The sequence below is a fragment of the Conger conger genome, chromosome 1, assembly GCF_963514075.1.
Source record: "Conger conger chromosome 1, fConCon1.1, whole genome shotgun sequence".
Taxonomy (NCBI): domain Eukaryota; kingdom Metazoa; phylum Chordata; class Actinopteri; order Anguilliformes; family Congridae; genus Conger; species Conger conger.
The window spans coordinates 5,184,608-5,204,864 of record NC_083760.1 but is presented as its reverse complement, the minus strand read 5'-3'; the positions used below and the strand labels follow the sequence as shown (position 1 = coordinate 5,204,864).

Below are 20,257 nucleotides of genomic sequence, written 5' to 3'. Positions count from 1 at the left end.
GCTCGCAGACGTGTGTGTGTGTAGAGAGAGCAGGGCTCTGTGGTGTGTTGGGTAGCCCCACGCTCCTGCAGTGCGCTCTGGGCTTGGCTGGAGGATAGATCCACGCTGAGAGGGGTGTAAGGTCTGTAGAGACAGCAGGGCTCTGCGGTGTGTTGGGTAGGCTCTCACTCCTGCAGGAACTCCAGCAGTGGGCTCTGGACTTGGCTGGAGATAACTCGTGTGTGTGTGTGTGTGTGTGTGTGTGTGTGTGTGTGTGTGTAGAGACAGCTCTGGTCTTGGCTCTCTCCACGCTGAGAGAGGTGTAAATTCCATTAGCCGCGAGGCGTGACTGGCCCTCTATCACTAAGCTCTGCCCTGACACCGGCTTCTCAATCCGAGGAGCGATATCGGGACTCATTCAGACCTCCCCCGGCTGACTCGCCAATCCCATCCTGCACCAGTGGCGGGCGGCAGATGAGCGGGAGGGATTAAGAGCCGGCTCTTTGCGGCCTGCCTCCCGGGAGATAGCGGCACTCCGCTCTAGCCGGAGCGGAGGAGGCGCGGCCTAGCACGGTTTCGCGACGCCCCCGGCGGCCGTGAAGTCGCAGAGGAAAGGTCAAAGGTCGCGGTCTGCCCCGCCGGCGGGCTGACACCGGGCCCCCCGGGGCGGGAGGATTACCATCGTGTTTTTTCGCGGAGGAGAGGGAACGCGTCGAAAATGTCACGGAGAACAGAGTGCGGGAAAGTAACAGCCCAGAGCACTCAGCTTAAAAGCACGGCGCAATCACACTACTCCTGGTTTTTTTTTTTTTCTGCTTTTCAAAAACACGGACAAAACAAACACACCGTCGGACGTAGTTTTCATCTGAGCTTGGAGGCTGAAGTGTTATTCGGAATATTTTATCCGTGCGAGAGTGCTATCCGCCTTTTTATTTTTAATGGCCCTCACGCAGTTTGTCACTGATTTAATCGCTTCATCAAATGAGTGACCTCTGTAGCTTTTCTCCCACTACTTGTGTTAAATGACGGGAAAATTTTTCTCATTTTTTATTTTTTTTTGCAGATATACTTCACAGGTTTTGTCCTCAGGTGTTCTGTCGTCGCTATGGTGATGTGCAGGGGTGCCTACTTTAAAAATCCTCCTTCACACACACACACTCCCCCCCCCCCCCCCCCCTCCTCACACACACACACACACACACACTCACTTCCTCCCCTGACCCCCAACAGCTGACTTCTCTCTGGGCCTGTTGAAATTGAAATCCCGGTACGCTACGCTAGCCGATAGCGCCCGACTCGCGGTGAATCATGCTACGCTAGCCGATAGCGCCCGACTCGCGGTGAGTCATGCTACGCTAGCTGATAGCGCCCAACACGCGGTGAGTCATGCTACGCTAGCCGATAGCGCCCGACTCGCGGTGAGTCATGCTACGCTAGCCGATAGCGCCCGACTCGCGGTGAGTCATGCTACGCTAGCCGATAGCGCCCAACACGCGGTGAGTCATGCTACGCTAGCCGATAGCGCCCGACTCGCGGTGAATCATGCTACGCTAGCCGATAGCGCCCGACTCGCGGTGAATCATGCTACGCTAGCCGATAGCGCCCGACTCGCGGTGAATCATGCTACGCTAGCCGATAGCGCCCGACTCGCGGTGAATCATGCTACGCTAGCTGATAGCGCCCGACACGCGGTGAGTCATGCTACGCTAGCCGATAGCGCCCGACTCGCGGTGAATCACGCTACGCTAGCCGATAGCGCCCGACTCGCGGTGAATCACGCTACGCTAGCCGATAGAGCCCGACTCGCGGTGAATCATGCTACGCTAGCCGATAGAGCCCGACTCGCGGTGAATCATGCTACGCTAGCCGATAGCGCCCGCCTCGCGGTGAATCGCGACCCCCGCTCTCTCCGCTCCTGTTTGCGTTCAGTGACACCCCGCACGCACGCCGCCTCGCCCTTCTCCGTGGAGATAAACAGCAGCGGCCTCTTTGGCAGCTCCGCGGCGTGGAATTCTCCAGGCAATTACGGCGCGACCGGCCGCTTCATCTTCCGGGGAAATGGGCTGGAGAAGGGAAACGGGGAGATACGGCGGGGGGAAGATCCGTGCTTCCATTACCCATAATTCAGGAGAGATAACTCCTCTGGAAAGCGCCGTAATCAACGTGCTCTCGCTGCCCGGGCTTAAACGGCGGCTGAAAGAGGGGCGCTAAACACGGAGAGAATACCGAGAGCACTTCAGCGGTGTGTGTGAGTGCCGCGCCCGTACTAACCGGGCTCTGATTTGTACACAAAGGGGTTTGTGGAGCAGAACACAGATTTACTGAGTGGAACACCCTTCTGCCCCGCAAGCACACACACACACACACATACACACATACACATACACATACACATACACACACACACATACGCATACACACTCATACACACACACACACACACACACACGCACACACACACACACACTCACACATACATACACACACACACGCACACACACACACACACACACACACGCACACACACACACGCACACTGCGTATCGTGCAGCACAGCTATCTCTGCTCATGACTCTAACATGAAGGCAGGCTTTGAAGCGCTCTTCATCCACCAGGCCTGTTAAACAGCTGCCTAGCCCAGCTGTGGGGAGGGGGCCTCAGGGGGAAGAGAGGGGGGGGGGGGAGCGCCTCCATACGATAACCCCAATCACACCAGCCTGACTCCACCTGATAGCCCCCCACCCCACCCTCCTTCTCCCCTCCGCCGGCTGCTCTTTTCTCCCGTCTGTTTGAAGGGCTCCTCTGTACTCATATAGGGTTTAGTGCCTTTTAAAGGGCCTGTGGTGAGTGGTGGGGCAGAGACATAAGCAGGTTAGAGAGTGCACTGGCGTCTGGGCGCAGAGACGTTGTCTGCTGGGGGAATGGCTGTTAGGGCCGGCTGTTTGGCCTTTTCATCGATTTTCTCTCTCTCGCTTTCTCTCTCTTTCTCTGTCTCTCTCTCTTGCTCTGTCTCTCTCTTTCCCTCCCTCCCTCTCTCCCTCTTTCTCTGTCTCTCTCTCTCTTTCTCTTTCTCTCTCCCTCTTTATCTCTCTCGCTCTCTTTCTCCCTCTGTCTCCCCTGTCAGTTCCACTCTCTGTGATGCTGATGCGTGTTGATGTATGATGTATGTGTGTGTTGCTTCTGTGCGCAGCAACGTGAGTGCATGTTAGCGATCTGTGCGCCTATTTCTGTCTGCCTCTCTTAGACTCTCGTGCTATCCTTTTCCCTTTCTATCTCTCTTTCTCTCGCTCTGAAATTCGAATTCAGAATGCTTTATTGGCATGAAGTAAAGGCTGGCAAAGTGTACACACAGAAACAGGAAGAGATATAGAACGCGGATTCAATACAACATTGTGGCAATGACAACAATGCTCTCAATTCTCTTATCAATATCAATTGTCTATCTCTTCCTTTCTCTCCCTCCATCTCTCTTTCCCTCTCTCTCTCTCTCTCCCTCTCTCTCTCTCTATTTTTGAGTTCACTCTGTCGGAGGTGGTCATTGCCTTTTGATTAGAGTGAGTGAAGCCAGTGAATCAGCATAAAATCTGGGCTGTGAGGCCGAGAGTCCCATCACTGCTGTACCTGCGCAGGTGACCTGTCACTCTTTGACTGACACGCCTCTTTTAGAGCCTTTTTAATGTTTTCTCTCACTATTCTAAGTCAGTGTTCTAGAACTCCGCTGCTCTCAGTCACCAGCGGTGATTGTGACCTCAGCGTCGGAACCTTCGGCGTAGAGCATTCTGAACACGCGTTTGTGATGTCACGTGCTCAGAGGCCTGAAGCAAATGTGCAGGCAGTGATACAGGGAGCCATCCGTTCCCCCATTTACGCTGAATCACTGCAGTTCGGCGTAGTGAGAGTCGCTTGTTTTTTAGGGCCTCGTGAGTCAGCCTCTCGCTGCTGTGTGGGAGCAGGTCCATTCATCCTAAAGAACGGTTTACGGGCCGGATCTCAGGATTCTGTCTCTACTGCCGTATAAAACCGAGTGCTCGTGCCCCGCGGCTGGTGTTAAATCTGGGCTGGGGCAGAGGCAGCTGTGGTCTGCAGGATAGGAGGCATGTCAGCTGGCAGGACTTCCACATCGTAGCACACACCGGCGCCCCCTCTGGTCAGCAAGGGCACCTGCAGCCTTCTCTAATGATCCAATCAACATTTGTCCTTAACCTAGCTTATTATTTGTATTTTTATTCTTCTCAAGAATATAGCCGTGTTAAACAATGACTAATGACCTGGGTCAAATACAGAATTGTTTTGGATTCAAATACTTTCCTGTGCTTGACTGATCTTGCCTGGTGCAATTGAGCCAACCAAGAGGACCAGAGGGCAAGGATTACACTCTCTACATAGGTTCCAATACACCAGGCAAAGCTCAGCAAAGCATGGTAAATGGTACACATGGTAATTGAATGGTAAATGGTTGGCATTTGAATTGAATTGTATTTGAATCCGAAATAATTACTGTACGTATTTGACCCAAGTCTGACCGGCTCCAGCTTTGCCAAATTGAGTTTGTGAGCAGAAAAGCGTGACGCGTGTGAGTGGAAACGCAGAAGGACTGTTGACTGAATGCAGGGCTGCTGTCCAGGCCAGCTCAGCTAGGCGTCTGCTGACTAGCACGGCGAACACGTGCGTGTCTGACCGAGGAGGATGAGGGCGGGGAGATGCGCACAATTTAAAAATGCATGCCAGGAGGAGAGAGTCGCTGGTGGCTCAGGTCCGATCTGACGTTCCCCGGAGTCTCCGCCCATTTATTATTCACAGGCCCCCCCGTCTCATTGGCTGCAGGGCCGTGATGTCACTCCTTTAATACGGCATGCCCACTGACAACAATAACGTCTATTCTGGGCCTTCTGCAGTGCATGCTGGGAGGGCCCACAACCCACCACATCGGCCTCACCGATAAACAACCGCCGTGGTGCAGTTTCTTTCAGGGGGGAAGCGGGGTGCTTTAGTCATTCTGCAATCAGCAGGAATGCTCTTGACTGTGGATGAAGCGGTCTGAACGCCTGAAGACTGGGATCGGCTTCCATTTTTCTTTCTTCGCTTTCTTTCCCATTGAAGAACAGCTGTAGTCGTAGCCCCAACAAGTCGACCGTTTAAGCATAATTATTGATGGAAGAACTATAAACTGTTGCGGTTTCAGAAAGGCTTAAATTGCCGGGCATTGCAGGAGAGATCGCTGAGTTTAACGTGTGAAATATAAGGGACTGTCAATTAACGGCTAGCGCTCTCTCATATTCACTGAGCTTTTTATATTCCCTGTTTTATATTACCTGTGTGAAACGTGTGGAGAAAATATTCTTCCCGACTGCGTGTCTGTGTTAGTAATCTTGTACTTTGAACTTCTCTGGCTGGTGAGCTAGATTCCCTTTAAACAACAACAACAACAAAAAATCTAAAAAACAAGCAGAAAGTGACAAACACGTATCTGGCCGACAGCCATGATGTAGCACTGGAAGTAGTCACGTTAGCTGTGTTTTTTTTGCGGCTCGTTTCCATGGTGACATCTCCTCCTTTTGTTAACGAACGAGTTCTGAGCTTTTCGCTTTGTGATGATACACACAGAAGCCGCCCCCCTCCCCCCCCCCCCCCCCCCCACAGGAGCAACGCGAACATCAAGACGGTACAAAAACGTCTTCGCACTCGGGACCGGAACGTTAGAACCGGAATAGATCAGAGAAGAAGCAGAGAAGAGTCGAACTCAGATCCTGTCAGGGCAGCCGTTATCTAGCGCGCTATGAGTCCGCCGCGTTGACCTACACGGCCCCGTCGTTCGTTATTTCATATTTTATTATGTAATCCCTCGTGTTGGAGGACACTGCCAGCTATTTCTGGGGCCGCACGCGCCTGCCTGCGGTCTCCACGGTAACCCGGCACGGGACGCAGGAAACAGGAAGTGAACAGCAGCTGCTCGGGATGCCCGGCTGTCAGTCTGTCACGTTTTCTAAACGACGGACCGTAACCGCGGCGATCTGCCCGTCGGTTACTCTCTCCCAGAGGGGCACGGCGAGCCGGCGGAATTAGCGCGTTCAGCTGCTGCGCCAGGTGTCTGTCGGAAACGTGGACGTTTCCGATCCTCCCGCCGTCCCCGGTGTCAAAAGAGACTCTGCACTTCAGAGTTTAACGGCAGCGAAAACCCCGGAAATGTAATTACATTTTTTCGGCGTGAAATTTGATTACTTTTCCTGGAGTGTCCCCGCCGTTTTATATTTTTTACGAAAGTGGTACACCGTCAGGGTGCAAGGATTGTCTCGGGAGTCTTTTATTAACTCTGCGGTTATGAAATCAGAAGTCATAATCAAAAGCGGCACGCATTGATTACAGGAAAAAAAAAAAAAGAATAGAATTATGATGTGTTTTTCACAGTAATACTGTCTCTCTGCGAAGTAGGAAAATAGTTATTCGCCGATTCTCTGATGAGTGGCAGGTTGTGCCTACATAAAAAAACATTGATTTATGTTTTAAAATTCAATAAGTAGGCTTCCTCACATGAGGTCCCGGGGAAAGCAGAGAGGGATGGAGATAGAGATGGGATCTCAGTTCGGAAAACGCCGGGGTGGGACTCAAACCCCTGGCTGCAGCGAAAGGTCATTAGGCTCAAATGGATTTTTATTTTTATTTTAGCTCCCATCTCACAAAGGTAGAGCTGTTTGAAATATAAATAAACTCTGCTTGCTTGATTCCTGTGTGGACCGTGAGGCTTACAGCAGAGACTAGCGGCGTTTAATCATGTCCCTGTGGAGGAAACACTAGCACAGAGGAACCGGGGTTCCCACAGTCATGTGTGAATGCATGCGGCCTAAATTGGGGCGCACTGAGAATAAGCGCAACTCAGGCGGAGACCGATCTGTCTGGAGCCCCGTGTCAAGGCCTGTGAATCCGTCTGAGGGTTTTGCCATTGAGGGCAGCGCCCCCTGGTGGCCAGTGGTAAAAAAAAAAAAACAAGCCGCATTCCACCACAGTGACCGGCCAATCGGAAGCGGGGGATGTAACCCGTTACCAGGCACGGGGCGCCCGCCGTCGCCATGGTAATTAGTCAGGTGGAACACGACGATGTCGCCGTTGAAGTGGGTGCAGCGTTCGAGGGAAACGAGAGCGATTTCACCGTGAGAGAGCGGGGAGAACCGCACTGTGGAGCCGTGAAGCAATTTCACACACACACACACACACACACACACACTTGTGTGTGCAAATAGAGTGGGGAAGGACCAGGTATCTCCGGCGTGTAGGGGCTCAAGAGGAGCCGTGTTTTTACCCGGCGTAATTGGAGATGGGTTCGTAACATCGTGCATTTTCAGCGAGTCTCCGGAATGCCGTTTGTGCCCGTTTGTTTTTTTTTCCCAATTCATTACTTCCTGAGTGAATTTTGACTGCGCACGGAGACACCCTCATATCTCATTTATTTAATCTTCCTTTTAATCTATTTATTCTTTTTTTTTTTCAGTTTTTTTTTTTTAGAGCGAGCGAATCCTGTTGCGCTGAATTACGCACCTCGCATCTCACCAATCCGACCATCACGGCAAGACAAAGAAAAAACTGAACAGCGTAACCTCCTAAAAACGTTCACCTCTTAACGGAGCTCGTGCCTCGTCATTTTTTCTGCTGCGGTTCACGCTGACGCCCACGTCTAGAGAGATTAACTGCTCCGCTCTTCTGTTTCTTCTGTTTTGTTTTCATACCCACCACTCCCATTCTTTGGAGAACATCTTTATTATCGCGCCGAAATAAACAGCTTTCCCCATCTGAGGTGTGACATCACAAACGTGTGTTAGAATGTTTTTAACTGAACGTTCTTAACTGAACACTCCCAATACCGTGATCAAATACGTGATTGGAGTGTTCTGCACCGAACATTCTAATGCCGATGTCACAATCGCTACTGGTGACTGAAAGCGGCGGGAGTTCTAGAACACTCTAGAGTGTTGACAGAAAAAACTAAAAATAAAAACCCATTCCAGAAAAAAAAAAAACCTGCTCTTCAAGGAGTTAGCGGTGTAAATATTATACCGCCGTGTCTCTCTCTGTCGCTGTCGGGAAAGGCTTCCATTCAGGCCTGCATCACTCGACTGGCCCTCTCGAGTTCAGTAAACTCATCCTGTCCAGCCTTGAGCCACTCAGCCACTGTGTGAGTGTGTGAGTGTGTGTGTGTGTGTGAGTGTTGCCCCGGAGCGATGCTCTCTGCAGAGCCTTCATCTCGAGAGCGCGGCGGAGAGAGAGAGAGAGAGAGAGGCTGCAGCCCGTGGCGCTCCTGGTAGGTCCAGGTGCGCTGTTGCCATGGCGCGGCGGGTTGGAAAAAACGAGAGAAACAGAAACGGAGAAAGAGCGCTCTCCGGTTCTCACCGGCTCGAGGTGGGAAAACCAGGAATGCCGGAGGAGGGGGGAATAAACACTCTTCCCTTAATTCCCCGGCATTCCCGGGTGTTAAACAAACTCTCAGCAGGGTGCGCCTCAGCTCAGTGGGAAAGGTGCGAAGCCTGGGAAAGGTGGCTTATCGGCGCACGTGTCTGTTGTGGTCGCTGGGAGATGCAGAAAGGAAGCTGGATTAGGGGGGCTTTGATTGGTTCCCTGTCAACGGTGGAGAAATTGCGCTCTCGTTGCCGTGGAGAGTGTGCGGGTCCTGGTGAAGCAGTGCTGGGGGGTCCTGGTTAAGCGGGGGGTCGGGGCGGTGTGGGGCAGGAATTATTCATCGACAGGCTGTACAGAGGAAGCTGTTTCCTTCTTCCTCCTCCTGTCTGTGTGTGTGTGAGTGTGTGTGAGTGTGTCTGTGTGTGTGTGAGTGTGTGTCTGACTGTGAGTGTGTGTGTGTGTGTGTGTGTGTGTGTGTGTGAGTATGTGTGTGAGTGAGTGTGTAACTGACTGTGAGTGAGTGTGTGTGTGTGTGTGTGTGTGTGTGAGTGTGAGTGTGAGTGTGAGTGTGAGTGTGAGTGTGAGTGTGAGTGTGAGTGTGTCTGACTGTGACTGTGAGTGTGTGTGTGTGTGTGTGTGTGTGTGTGTGTGAGTGAGTGTGTGTCTGACTGTATGTGTGAGTGTGTGTCTGACTGTGAGTGTGTGTGTGTGTGTGTGTGTGTGGCATTCAGCATTCATTCAGTTTTAGAAATGAAACTTGAACACTGTCGCAGTCAGTCCCTTATTATTGTGCGCGAAAGTAATAATTATAATGTATGATAATAAATGTATAATTATAACATGCTGTAAGTTGCATATTTTTTCTGTATGCTGGCTGCCACAATCTAGGGCAATATATACAGCTCACTTTTCACAAATGGAATCAATTTTAAAATATATATATATATATATCTGTTAGGAAGCAAGATGTCACCGGAGGCATTGACAGACATGCACCACTATCTGGTGCATTGTGGGATGCTTTCAACAGTTATTACTGTTATTTACTGCTGATATCTTGCAGTTGCATCATTCAGATTTCACCCGCTGCAGTGTACAGTGTGATGCGTACATTTCGTCAGAGTGTCTGTTTACGGAGCTGGAGGGTACGGCACTGTGGGGGTCCCTCTCTGGGACCCCCACATTTACCTGCTGCAGAGGAGTCGGGGGGGAGAGATAGAGAGAGATTTTAAAAACACCTTTATAGAGAGATTTTCCAGAAACAGAAATTATAGAGCTTAAAAAAAGGGAGGTAGAGAGAGAGAGAGGGAGAGAGAGAAAGACGGAGAAAGAAAGATACAGGAGGAGAGAGAGAGAGCGAGAGAGAGAGAGAGATAGAGAGAGACTCTAATTAGCCCATTTATCCACTGATGGTCCATAAGCAACGAGCACTATTAAAATTCTGGATACTCCCCAGACCAGGCGCTCAGAACTCAGTCCACGGCAATGAAGGCCCATGAGCCCAGCTCTGAAACAGCCCCCTCAGTCCGCTGGCTCTGAAGCTGAATGACCCATTAACCCAGCTAAAGGCCGGCTTATAGTCCAGCGACCGACCGCTGAGAGTGGATGGTGCTGCCCGCAGTGGTGTTTGGTTCATACTCGACGCGACTGGAGTGCGTTTATACTTTTTTTTAATAACGACTACGCTGGGCAACAATAGAACGTTCTTTAACGTTCTGCGATTTCAGTGAAGCAACACTCGCTGCGCTATAAACTGGCCTTAACACAAACCCCCAGCCGAGTGTCTTCCCAGCACTGCTTACCGGCTAATAATCAGAGTAAAACGAGTGAGGAAACAAAGCTAAACCTCCTTTCTGGAATATTCTGAAGACACACTTGATTGCTCTTGGGGCCTAAAAAGAGACGGTACTTTAGCTGAGTGTCTCTTCTCTGCCAGAGACACGGAGCGGAGACGGATCCTGACCAAGTGCGGGCTCAGTGATCACGCACTCGATACTGAAAAGGGCCGACGGCGGGAAAACCGCTACCAAAATAAGAGCGCACTGTAAGACAAGAGAGAAGCACTTTTTTCCGCTACTGTGAAAGATACTCAGTTCTAATAAAAATGTAGGACAATTCATTTTTACAAAATATGAAGTGCTTCTCTTAACTGACAATGGAAGAAAAACTACAAATCATGTTAGGAGTAACTCACACAAAATGGCGTCCCAGAATTTATGCCTGAGTGACACTGAGTGACCACAAACATCAGTATTACTGTTACTCACTGTTTCTATTTCACTCAGTTATTTATCATTATTTTCTATCCTTTTTTAATTTAATATTATTATAACCACTATTTATTACACTGCCAGTGTTGTCTTTGCTGCTTTGCACTGCTGTACACTTTAGCAATATTTACTGTGTTTCCTGCCAACAATGCCTTTTGGAATTGAACTGGAATTGGAGAGGGAGAGGAGCGAGAGATGGAAATTCAGAGAGAGAGAGGTAGCGCGACGCTCTATTGTGTCCCCCACTCCCACCGGAACACTTCAGTAGAAGAAGAGGTTCCCCTTTCCCATGTGAGTGTGTTTTAGCTGGACCTGATGTCTCACAGGAGGGGGTGGTGGATGCTGTAGAGGCAGCTATTTATATACGGGGGGTTTTCGGGGAAGAACACCAGATCTCCTCGCCAAAACTCCTTTTTATAATAGCAATGTGTTATATAACTGACACTTTTATCCAAGGTGACTTACAGGTGATTAGACTAAGCAGGCGACAATCCCCCCTGGAGCAATGTGGGGTTAACAGCCTTGCTCAAAAAAACGCAACCCACACTGGGCTACACTGGGGTTTGAACCACTAGCCTTCCAGGTCCCAGTCATGCACCTTATCCATGAGGCTAGAGGCTACCCTTCACCTGTGTGTGTGTGTGTGTGTGTGTGTGTGTGTGTGCGCGTTTTCATGTGTGCATGTGTGTGTGTGTGTGTGTGTGTGTGTGTGTGCGCGCATTTTCATGTGTGCGTGTGTGTGCACGTGCGCGTGTGTTGGATGTGCCACCTTAGCCACAAGTCTGCAGACCATTTTACCTTACGTGTGCATGTGTGTGGTTTCATGTGTGCATGTGTGTGCGCGTGCGTGTGCATGTGTGTGCGTGCATGCTTGTGTGTGTGTGTGTGTGTGTGTGTGTGTGTGAAATTCAGAACACAAAGAGCTCCTCATCCTCCATGTTCAATACCATTCAGCACGATCACTGCCCTAAAGTCAGAGAAAGTCCCCACCACCCCCCCATATTTCATCTTTTCAAATATGCATTTGCATGTATGTGTTTCCCATGATTTATGCGCCGCGTTCCTCTCTGTTCTGTGTGGTATTCTCTACACCTCTCCGCCATCTGGAACCCAGCAGATGTTTCGCTCCACAATCTTGATTGAATTTTCTTTTCTTTTTCTCTTTTTTTTTCTTGATTTGCAAGTTTCCGCCAATCCCGGCTCCTGTTCAACACCAGTGCGGGTGTGTGTGTGTGTGTGTGTGTGTAAACAAACTCTGACCCCCTGACCTCTAACCTGTCAGAGAAGCGGCCCAGAATGCGTTACGTCATTCGCTGTCTCCGTAGCAACTGGCGGTGCGCGTGGGAGGTGCCACGTCCCATCGGCACCGGCGTGAAATTTGAATTTAAATAGAATTTCCACTGGTGACCTCTGCTGCCTGTGTTGTAAAATCTCACGTAATTCACTGCGTAAATTGTGCATAACACCCTGCAAAGCCAGCTACCGGTCGCTCTATAAAGATTGAGTCTGTGCTCCACTCGACTGTATTCTACTTTCTGTATTGTTGTCTAATTCACTCAACTTTACTCATTCGTTTACTTGTCTATTCATATTTATTTAACTGATCTTCTCTACTTTTGTTGTACTTTGTGACACTTTGGTGTAAAAATCCAGGTTCTGAAAGTAGAGTTCTGTTCCAGTCACCTGGAGTCGCTAATTGGAACTCCAGGTTCAGCCAGATCTAAGGCAGGACTTTCCACTTCTGAATGTCATATGCTCTTTTGTTCATTCCAATCGCTTATTTTTCTCCACATTTTTTTTTCTTTCCTCGCTCCTGACCCGGAAATCGATGGAGGTCCGCCATCTTTAATTACATTACAGACCGACATACAGTTGATTAGACTAAGCAGGAGACAATCCTCCCCTGGAGCAATGCGGGGTTAAGGGCCTTGCTCAAGGGCCTGACAGCTGTGTGGATCTTATTGTGGCTACACCGGGATTAGAACCACCGACCTTGCGTGTCCCAGTCATGTACCTTAACCACTACGCTACAGGCTACCCCATCTTTATGGACATTCCAAACTAGATCTTCAAGCAGCACCTCTCCCCATCCCTCCATACCTCCCTGTGATCCTTAATTGTTGTGTTTGTGATTTACGTAGGCTAGGTAAGCAGTATTTGGATAGTTCAGTTTGGTCACTTTTGCTTTGTTGTTTATTTGTTGATAAAAAAAAAATAGGCCCTGGTCCTTATCTTTGTTGTACGGCTAGCAAATGCCAATAATGTTACATTATTGGCAATTGGCAGACGCTCTTATCCAGAGCGACGTAATAATAATGTAACAATAATGTAAAGTAGAAGTTAAATTCCTTTCCTTTGAGTACCAGTCTTTCCGCCCTTTGCGGAAGGAGGTATTTCTCCAGAGAGGGTGACATATAAACGATCGACCTGTGGAACCGCCTCTCCCCATCTGCCACGCATCTGTAACTTGACGTGGCTTCCAACTGACGTTCGACAGAGCCAGGGACATTCCATCTCCCTAATTCACGTTTTCTCCTTCACCCCGTCTTTACTTATCTTTTCTTTCTTTCATCCCTAGCCTCTTTACTTCTTTTTTGTTTCCGCGCCTCTACCGGAAAAAATCGGAATTGGAAACGAGCCCGATATTTTGACCGTGTTTTTTTCCTTTACTTCGCTCTGTTCCCGGCTGCGTCTCAGAAAGGCGACCTCGCGCCCGGGCGGGGCGGGGGCCGAGGGCCTCTGGTGTCGCGGTGAGACGGCGGTTCTTGCCTCCCGTGGTGCGTCGCTCTTGTTCAGTCATTAAAGTGCCGAACGAGATCAGCCCCACACTCTGCCTGCTGCGCGCTCGTTAAAACGTGCAGCTCAAGCGCAGGAATTAAAAACTCCTGCCGTCGAGCTCCTCTCCTTCCGCTCTTACGTTCGTAAATTAAAATCCCGTCCCTCTCCGGAGCCGCGTGCTGAAACGTTAAGGTCCTGTGATAACTTGCAGTGAAAGGTGCAACACCACTCTGGAAGACGAACGCCGGTGAACGTGTTTGAGTTGGAAATTAGGCCGCGCTCGTATTTGATGAAATCCACGGGAGGTTTCTGTAATGAGGCACTTGTTCTACAGAAAGTGGGAACCTTTAAAGTGAGCCTGCGTGATTATAAGGACGGGGCTTCTACACACACTGCTGCGCGCAAACCGACTGTACGTGAGTGAGTGTGTGTGTGTGTGTGTGTGTGTGTAACAGTGACTATGAGGACAGGTTAGCCACACTCTCAGAAATACAGGGTACGAAAGGTGCCTGAAAAGGTGCGATTGCTTGTCGCTGGGAAGGGACATTAAATTGAACCCCGAGCCAGCGATATCGTGTAGCTAATTTGAGCCCTGAAGAACAAAAAAATGTACCTCCACTGCCACTTTATTTCTGAGAGTGCACGCTGACCAATGTGTGAACCAAGAACTATAATACAAAAATCGATGTGAATGCATAAGGATTGCGTCCACGAAACTCCGTGAAAGGAGAACGGCGTGAGACCGTAATGATGCCATGGTAACAGCAGTAACGCTGCCGATAAACGCTCCAGCTGTGCGACTGAGACTGAGGGCGGGGGTCAGCCCCCCCCCCCCCGACCCGGAATGCCTGTAACCGTGGCGATGGTGAACCCGGCTAGCGAGGGGCGGAGTCTTAGCGTGTGTGGGGCGTGTGCCGAGGCCTGTAGGAGTGTGGGGGGCGGCGGGGGGGGGGGGAGGGTGAAAGTAATTCATAATTCATCAATTGGTCATTAATATAACCTGATACCCTCGGCTCTGATGGTGTTGCTCATTTGAATTGTGCTAGGGGGTGGGGGGTGGGGGGTGTGGTGCGGGGGAGGGGGAGTTATACGGGTCAGGAGCTTCAGTTAATGTTCACATGCACCATCAGAATGGGGAGAAAATGTGATCTACGTGACTTTGACTGTGGAATGATTGTTGGTGCCAGATAGGCTGCTGATCTCCTAGGATTTTCAAACACACAACAGTTTTCAAAGAATGGTGTGAACAAAAAAAATCCAGTGAGCAGCAGTTCTGTGGGCAGAAACGCCTTGTTAACGAGAGAGGTCTGAGGAGAAGGGCCAGACTTAATAAGTCTAAAAAATGAGTAGAATAAATACCTAATATAGTGCTTACTGAACTGGCTTATGAAAAATGGCCTTGGATTTCATTGCAAGGACAAATGCAGATTGAATTTGAGTCATAGGAGTGTAAAAATATTGATTGAATTTAGACAGATCAAATTTTCATTTAAAAACATTTTGAAAATTTTAGGCCAATCAAATTTTGATTGAATTTAGGACAAAGACATTTTCTGCCCCAAGGTCACTTTAGGCCCTCTCCTAAAGACAGAAGCTGTACTTGCATTTATTTATTTAAAATAAGAGTTTAACACACACAGACTTTCACATTGCCTCACTGCATTCTGTTTGCCTGTGAGGTCACTCAGAATGCAGGGCTGGTAACCGAGTAACTGCGTTAGTCTGTGAGGTCATTCGGAATGAGGGGCTGGTAACCAGGTAACCGTGTTCATCTGTGAGGTCATTCGGAATGCGGGGCTGGTAACCAGGTAACCGTGTTTGTCTGTGAGATCATTCAGAATGCAGGGCTGGTAACCGGTTAACCGTGTTTGCCTGTGAGGTCATTCGGAATGAGGGGCTGGTAACCATGTTCGTCTGTGAGGTCATTCAGAATGAGGGGCTGGTAACCAAGTAACCGCGTTTGTCTGTGCGGTCATTCGGAATGAGGGGCTGGTAACCGAGTAACCGCGTTTGTCTGTGAGGTCATTCGGAATGAGGGGCTGGTAACCGAGTAACCGTGTTTGTCTGTGAGGTCATTCGGAATGAGGGGCTGGTAACCGAGTAACCGTGTTTGTCTGTGAGGTCATTCGGAATGAGGGGCTGGTAACCTGGTTAGTCTGAGCTCTGGATGACGCGTGTAGCTCTCCTGGCCCTGGCTGGGGTGGAAAAGGCTGCTGTTTAATTGGGCGGCTGTGGATGACGTCAGCGAGATTGTTTTTAATCCTGCTGGAGGGCTGAGCCTTCCCATGGTGCTCTGCTTTGTTGGGGTCCGTGTAATTAGCTTTATTTGTTACGAGCGAGGGAAGACATTAAGGGGAAGGCCCTGGCTGGCCTCCAGCCTCCTCCGGCGTTAATCGGAGGTAATTGTGTGTGTGTGTGTGTGTGTGTGTGTGTGTATCTGTCTGTCTGTGTGATGTGCTTGTTTTGTATTCCCCGATGCTGAGCAACGACCTTGTCTCTTTCCTGTAGCAAAAGGACGTTTAAGAGGACGGTGTGTGTGTGTGTGTGTGTGTGTGTGAGTGAGTATGGGTGCATTGTATTTTAATCTGTACTTTGTATTTTACTCTAGGACTGTTACATTCGTATTCATCTGGGTTCTGTAGTCACTTACTGAATTGGCTTATTTACCATGTGAACTAAACTTGATGTTCATGACTGAAGACAACTGATTATTTGTAAATTGTTCCTGATCTGAACTGTCCTGTAGTTGTTATAGTGATCTTTGGTATGCAGTTATTGTACACCGCTTTGGGTAAAAAAATGTCTGCTGACCATGTAATGTAATGTGTGTGTATGTGTGTGTGTGAGTGTGTGTGTGTCTTTGTGTGTGTGTGTGTGTGTGTGTGTATGTATGTGTGTGTGTGTGTGTGTGTGTGTGTGTGTGCGTGCGTGCGTGTGTGTGTGTGTGTGTGTGTATGTATGTGTGTGTGTGTGTGTGTGTATATGCCTATGTGTGTGTGTGTGTGTGTGTGTGTATATGCCTATGTGTGTGTGTGTGTGTGTGTGTATATATATGCCTATGTGTGTGTGTGTATATGGCTGTGTGTGTGTGTGTGTATGGCTGTGTGTGTGTGTGTGTATGCACATGCACATGTGTGTGTTTGTTTATGTCTCCTGACCCCTGACGTGGTCTCTCCTCTCTGGCAGGTTTTTAAGCGGAAGGTTCTGGAACTGGGGGAGAAGCTGCTCCCTGCGTTCAACACCCCCACCGGGATCCCCCGCGGCGTGATCAACCTGGGCAGGTGAGCTCAGTGCGGTGTGGGGGGGCGGGGGGGGGGGGGGGGTGAGGCATCTCACAGAGCCGCTCCAGACACGCCTCATTAACTCTGATAATGACCTCAGCCACAGTGAGCCTCCCGCCAACCAATCACAGGTTAGGAAATCAGACTTCCCCTGGCGAAAGACGTCAGCACAGGAGTCCAAATTGGACTGTGGATTGTGAGCGCGTGTTTGTTTAAGCGATCGATGTGTTTTCAGTGCCGGGGCCTCGGTTCGGATCGCATTGCGTTGCTGTGCAAATACGCGCCGTACGCTGGAGGTTGTCGACCATTGCAAATTTAGTGGATGGTCCATGTTGAATGAAGTTGACGTTCTCTCAATATGATGTGGAAGCGAGGCTGATGGTGTGTGTGGGTGTGTGTGAGTGTGTGTGTGTCCATGTGCACACGCACACCTGGTGCCTGCCAAAGCTCTGTCATTGACACACACACCCACACACACACACCCACACACAGACACACACACACCCACACACACAGACACAGACACACACACACACACACACACACACACAGACACACACCACACCCACACGCACACACACACACACACAGACACACACACACACACATACACACACACACACACGCACAGCGCCGGGCTTACAGTAAAATATCTCTGTGTGTTTCTCATCCTCCGTTATCGCGTTTTCACGGTTTTCCATTTCCCGCCGCACAATGGCTGCTGCCCCCCCCCCCCCCCTTCGCACCCTCTCACCCCACCCCCCCTGAGTGTGCGGGTCCCTGCCACCAAATTTAATTAGCCGATTGTGGAGCTAATTCCAGTGAGATCAGTAACGAGCGGCCGGGGATGCTACCCTGCAGAGCTAAGGCCTCACACCTGCCTGGGGTATCACTCTCCCTCTCTCTCTCTCTCTCTCTCTCTCACTCCCCCTGTCTCTCTCTCTCTCTCTCTCGCTCTCCCTCTCTCTCTCGCTCTCTCTCTATCTCGCTCTCTCTCTCTCTCTCTCTCGCTCTCTCTCTATCTCTCTCTCTCCCCCTGTCTCTCTCTCGCTCTCTCTCTCTCTCTCTCTCTCGCTCGCCCTCTCTCTCTCTCTCTCTCTCTCGCTCTCTCTCTATCTCTCTCTCTCCCCCTGTCTCTCTCTCGCTCTCTCTCTCCCTCTCACTCTCCCTCTCTCTCCCTCTCGCTCTCTCTCTCTCTCTCTCTCCCTCTCCCTCTCGCTCTCTCTCTCTCTCTCTCTCTCTCTCTCTCCCTCTCTCTCTCTCTCTCTATCTCTCTCTCTCTCTCACTCTCTCTATCTGTCGTTCCTGGCCATCGCTCTCCCAGGGCGGGCTGGTCTGGAGCCCCCAGGGCTGGTCTGGAGCCCCCAGGGCTGGTCTGGAGCCCCCAGGGCGGGCTGGTCTGGAGCCCTAGAGTGGGCTGGTCTGGAGCCCTCAGACCAGTAACCGGCCCGGTGTGTAGAAATAAAAGCTCTCGTTTCTGAACTTTGGGATGGCTTCCTCCACCCAGGTCTACCACGGCGTGAAGAAACTCTGGTAAATAAATAAACAACAGAGTGTTCCGAGCGGGCAGACGAAAAACCGTTAAACCGCTTCAAAAGGGTTATAATGCGATACGGTTGCTTTGCTTTCATGATTTTATTTATTCATCTTGAATGACAGACTCGGCTTCTCAAAAGCATCTAGAAAAACACTTTCGTCTCCGTGACTGCGGACCAAATAGAAAGTCTTTTCATGGACTGCAATTCACAGAATGTTTTCAAATGTGGATGAAACCAACTTACATTTAATAGTTTAACTTTCCAAACCTTATACCACCCAATGTACTCTTATCTTTCGTAAACCTCTGACTTCCAGTAACTTATCGGCACTGTTGTATTGATTATTGATTGTGTTGAGTTTCCATTAGTCGTTGCCCTCTTGCACCAAATGCAGGAAAAAAAACTAAATCCCCATAATTATTCAGAGGGAAATTAATAAATATAAGATGAATAGGAGTACCTTGAGAGGCCCTGAGCTATTGTGGCCGGTAAGTGCCTTTCATTCAGGGGTGGGAGCGGCCTGACCTCCAAGAGTCCCTGTGAAAGTCGGCCGCCATTTCAATTTAAATTGGGGAGGACAAGGTTGTGTGGGAGCGCTGAGAGGGGGTCACGTGCGGAGGCCCGTGGGCTGAATGAGCGATGCGCTGGTCGAGCACTCTGGGATAGGCGCTAACGCTCGCCTCTGTGATGGCGTGCCTCAGGAACCGCGCTGTGTAATGTCACCGTGACCCCTTTCCTTTTGTCAGGCTCTGATACGGCGCCTGCTGTCCTGTGAGAGGGGCTAATCGGGTGGGGTCACCTCTGGGAAGAGTTGGGGGCGGGGGGGGTTTAAAACTGGGGGCCTGGATCCGCTGGAGGACTGGGGAGTAGTCTCAGCTGGTTTCTCTGCGGAGGAGGAAAAATATATTTCCATATTTCATACATTTCAGGGTGTATGTGTAATTTTGTTTGATTATTATTGCATGTCATTTGGCTAATGCGACTTACAGTTGATTAGACTAAGCGGGAGACAGTCCTCCCCTGGAGCAATGCAGGGTTAAAGGGCCTTGCTCAAGGGCCAAACGGCTGTGCGGATCTTATTAAATAAGACTTTTAAACATACAAGTGCAATTCAATCGCACGTCAACGTTCTGCAGTCAAACATACAGAGATATATTAAGGCCTCTACAGTGATTAATGAAAGCATGTACATGCTATTTTTCTTTTTTTACAATTCGTAACAAGTTACAAAACATGATAACATTCATAGGAAGTGCATACCTTATATACACTCAATATATAATACCTACATCAATTAAATTGACCGCGAACTAAATCCGTATTCTCAGGAAAGCGTACTTTGCTTCGTTATCTCCAGGAGTTATTTCTGGTGGAGGTTTTTTTCTTTTTCTTTTTTCTTTTTCCTTTTTCTCTCCCTTTAATTTTCCCTCTCTGACTTTTATTTTTCAGTTCTTTCCGTGACGAGCTCCCTCTTCACCTCTCTGTGAAGTGACTCAGGCTGGCGTCTGAAACTGAGGCTGGGCGTCTCTCTCCCTCACCTCTGTCTCTTCCACATCATTACGCACATCAGCGCACTTTTCCCCTGATCAAAGTCTGCGCTGTGATTAGATTTCCATTTCTGGAGGACGGCTCTTTTCATTATCAGTGCCGAGAAGATGGCAGTCCCCCCCCTCCCCCCTCCTCCCCCAAGGGATATTTCCGTGTTGTATCATAATTTTTATATTGAATTAGGCTTATCGAGGGCTCCGGATTTATTTCACTTTTAAAGGACATCTCGGGTTTTAGAGCCACACTTCTGAGGCCGTTCACGGCGTCTGCATCTTGTAACGCTTCCAAAAGGAGGGCGTGAGCGAGTCCCTTTTTCTCAATTTGGCATTTAACGCACGTTTCGCCGGTTTTATGATCAATTTCTTTTCAGGTTTCAGGTTTTATACTCGCGCATAAAAAAATGTGTGATCACACATTCATTGTAATGAATTGGACATTGTAATTATTACTTATTGGTATTATACTGTACGTTCATATA

At 49.5% G+C, this 20,257-nt stretch overlaps 1 protein-coding gene across 1 annotated transcript in view; it reads left to right on the top strand.

Moving 5' to 3' along the window:
- The window catches only part of LOC133107057 (mannosyl-oligosaccharide 1,2-alpha-mannosidase IA), a 238,740-nt gene that overhangs the window by 191,121 nt on the left and 27,362 nt on the right, over nucleotides 1-20,257 (top strand). Inside the window, exon 5 of the mRNA XM_061216080.1 lies at nucleotides 16,599-16,693. Coding sequence (XP_061072064.1) covers nucleotides 16,599-16,693 — 95 coding nt within the window. The remainder of the gene's footprint in view (nucleotides 1-16,598; nucleotides 16,694-20,257) is intronic.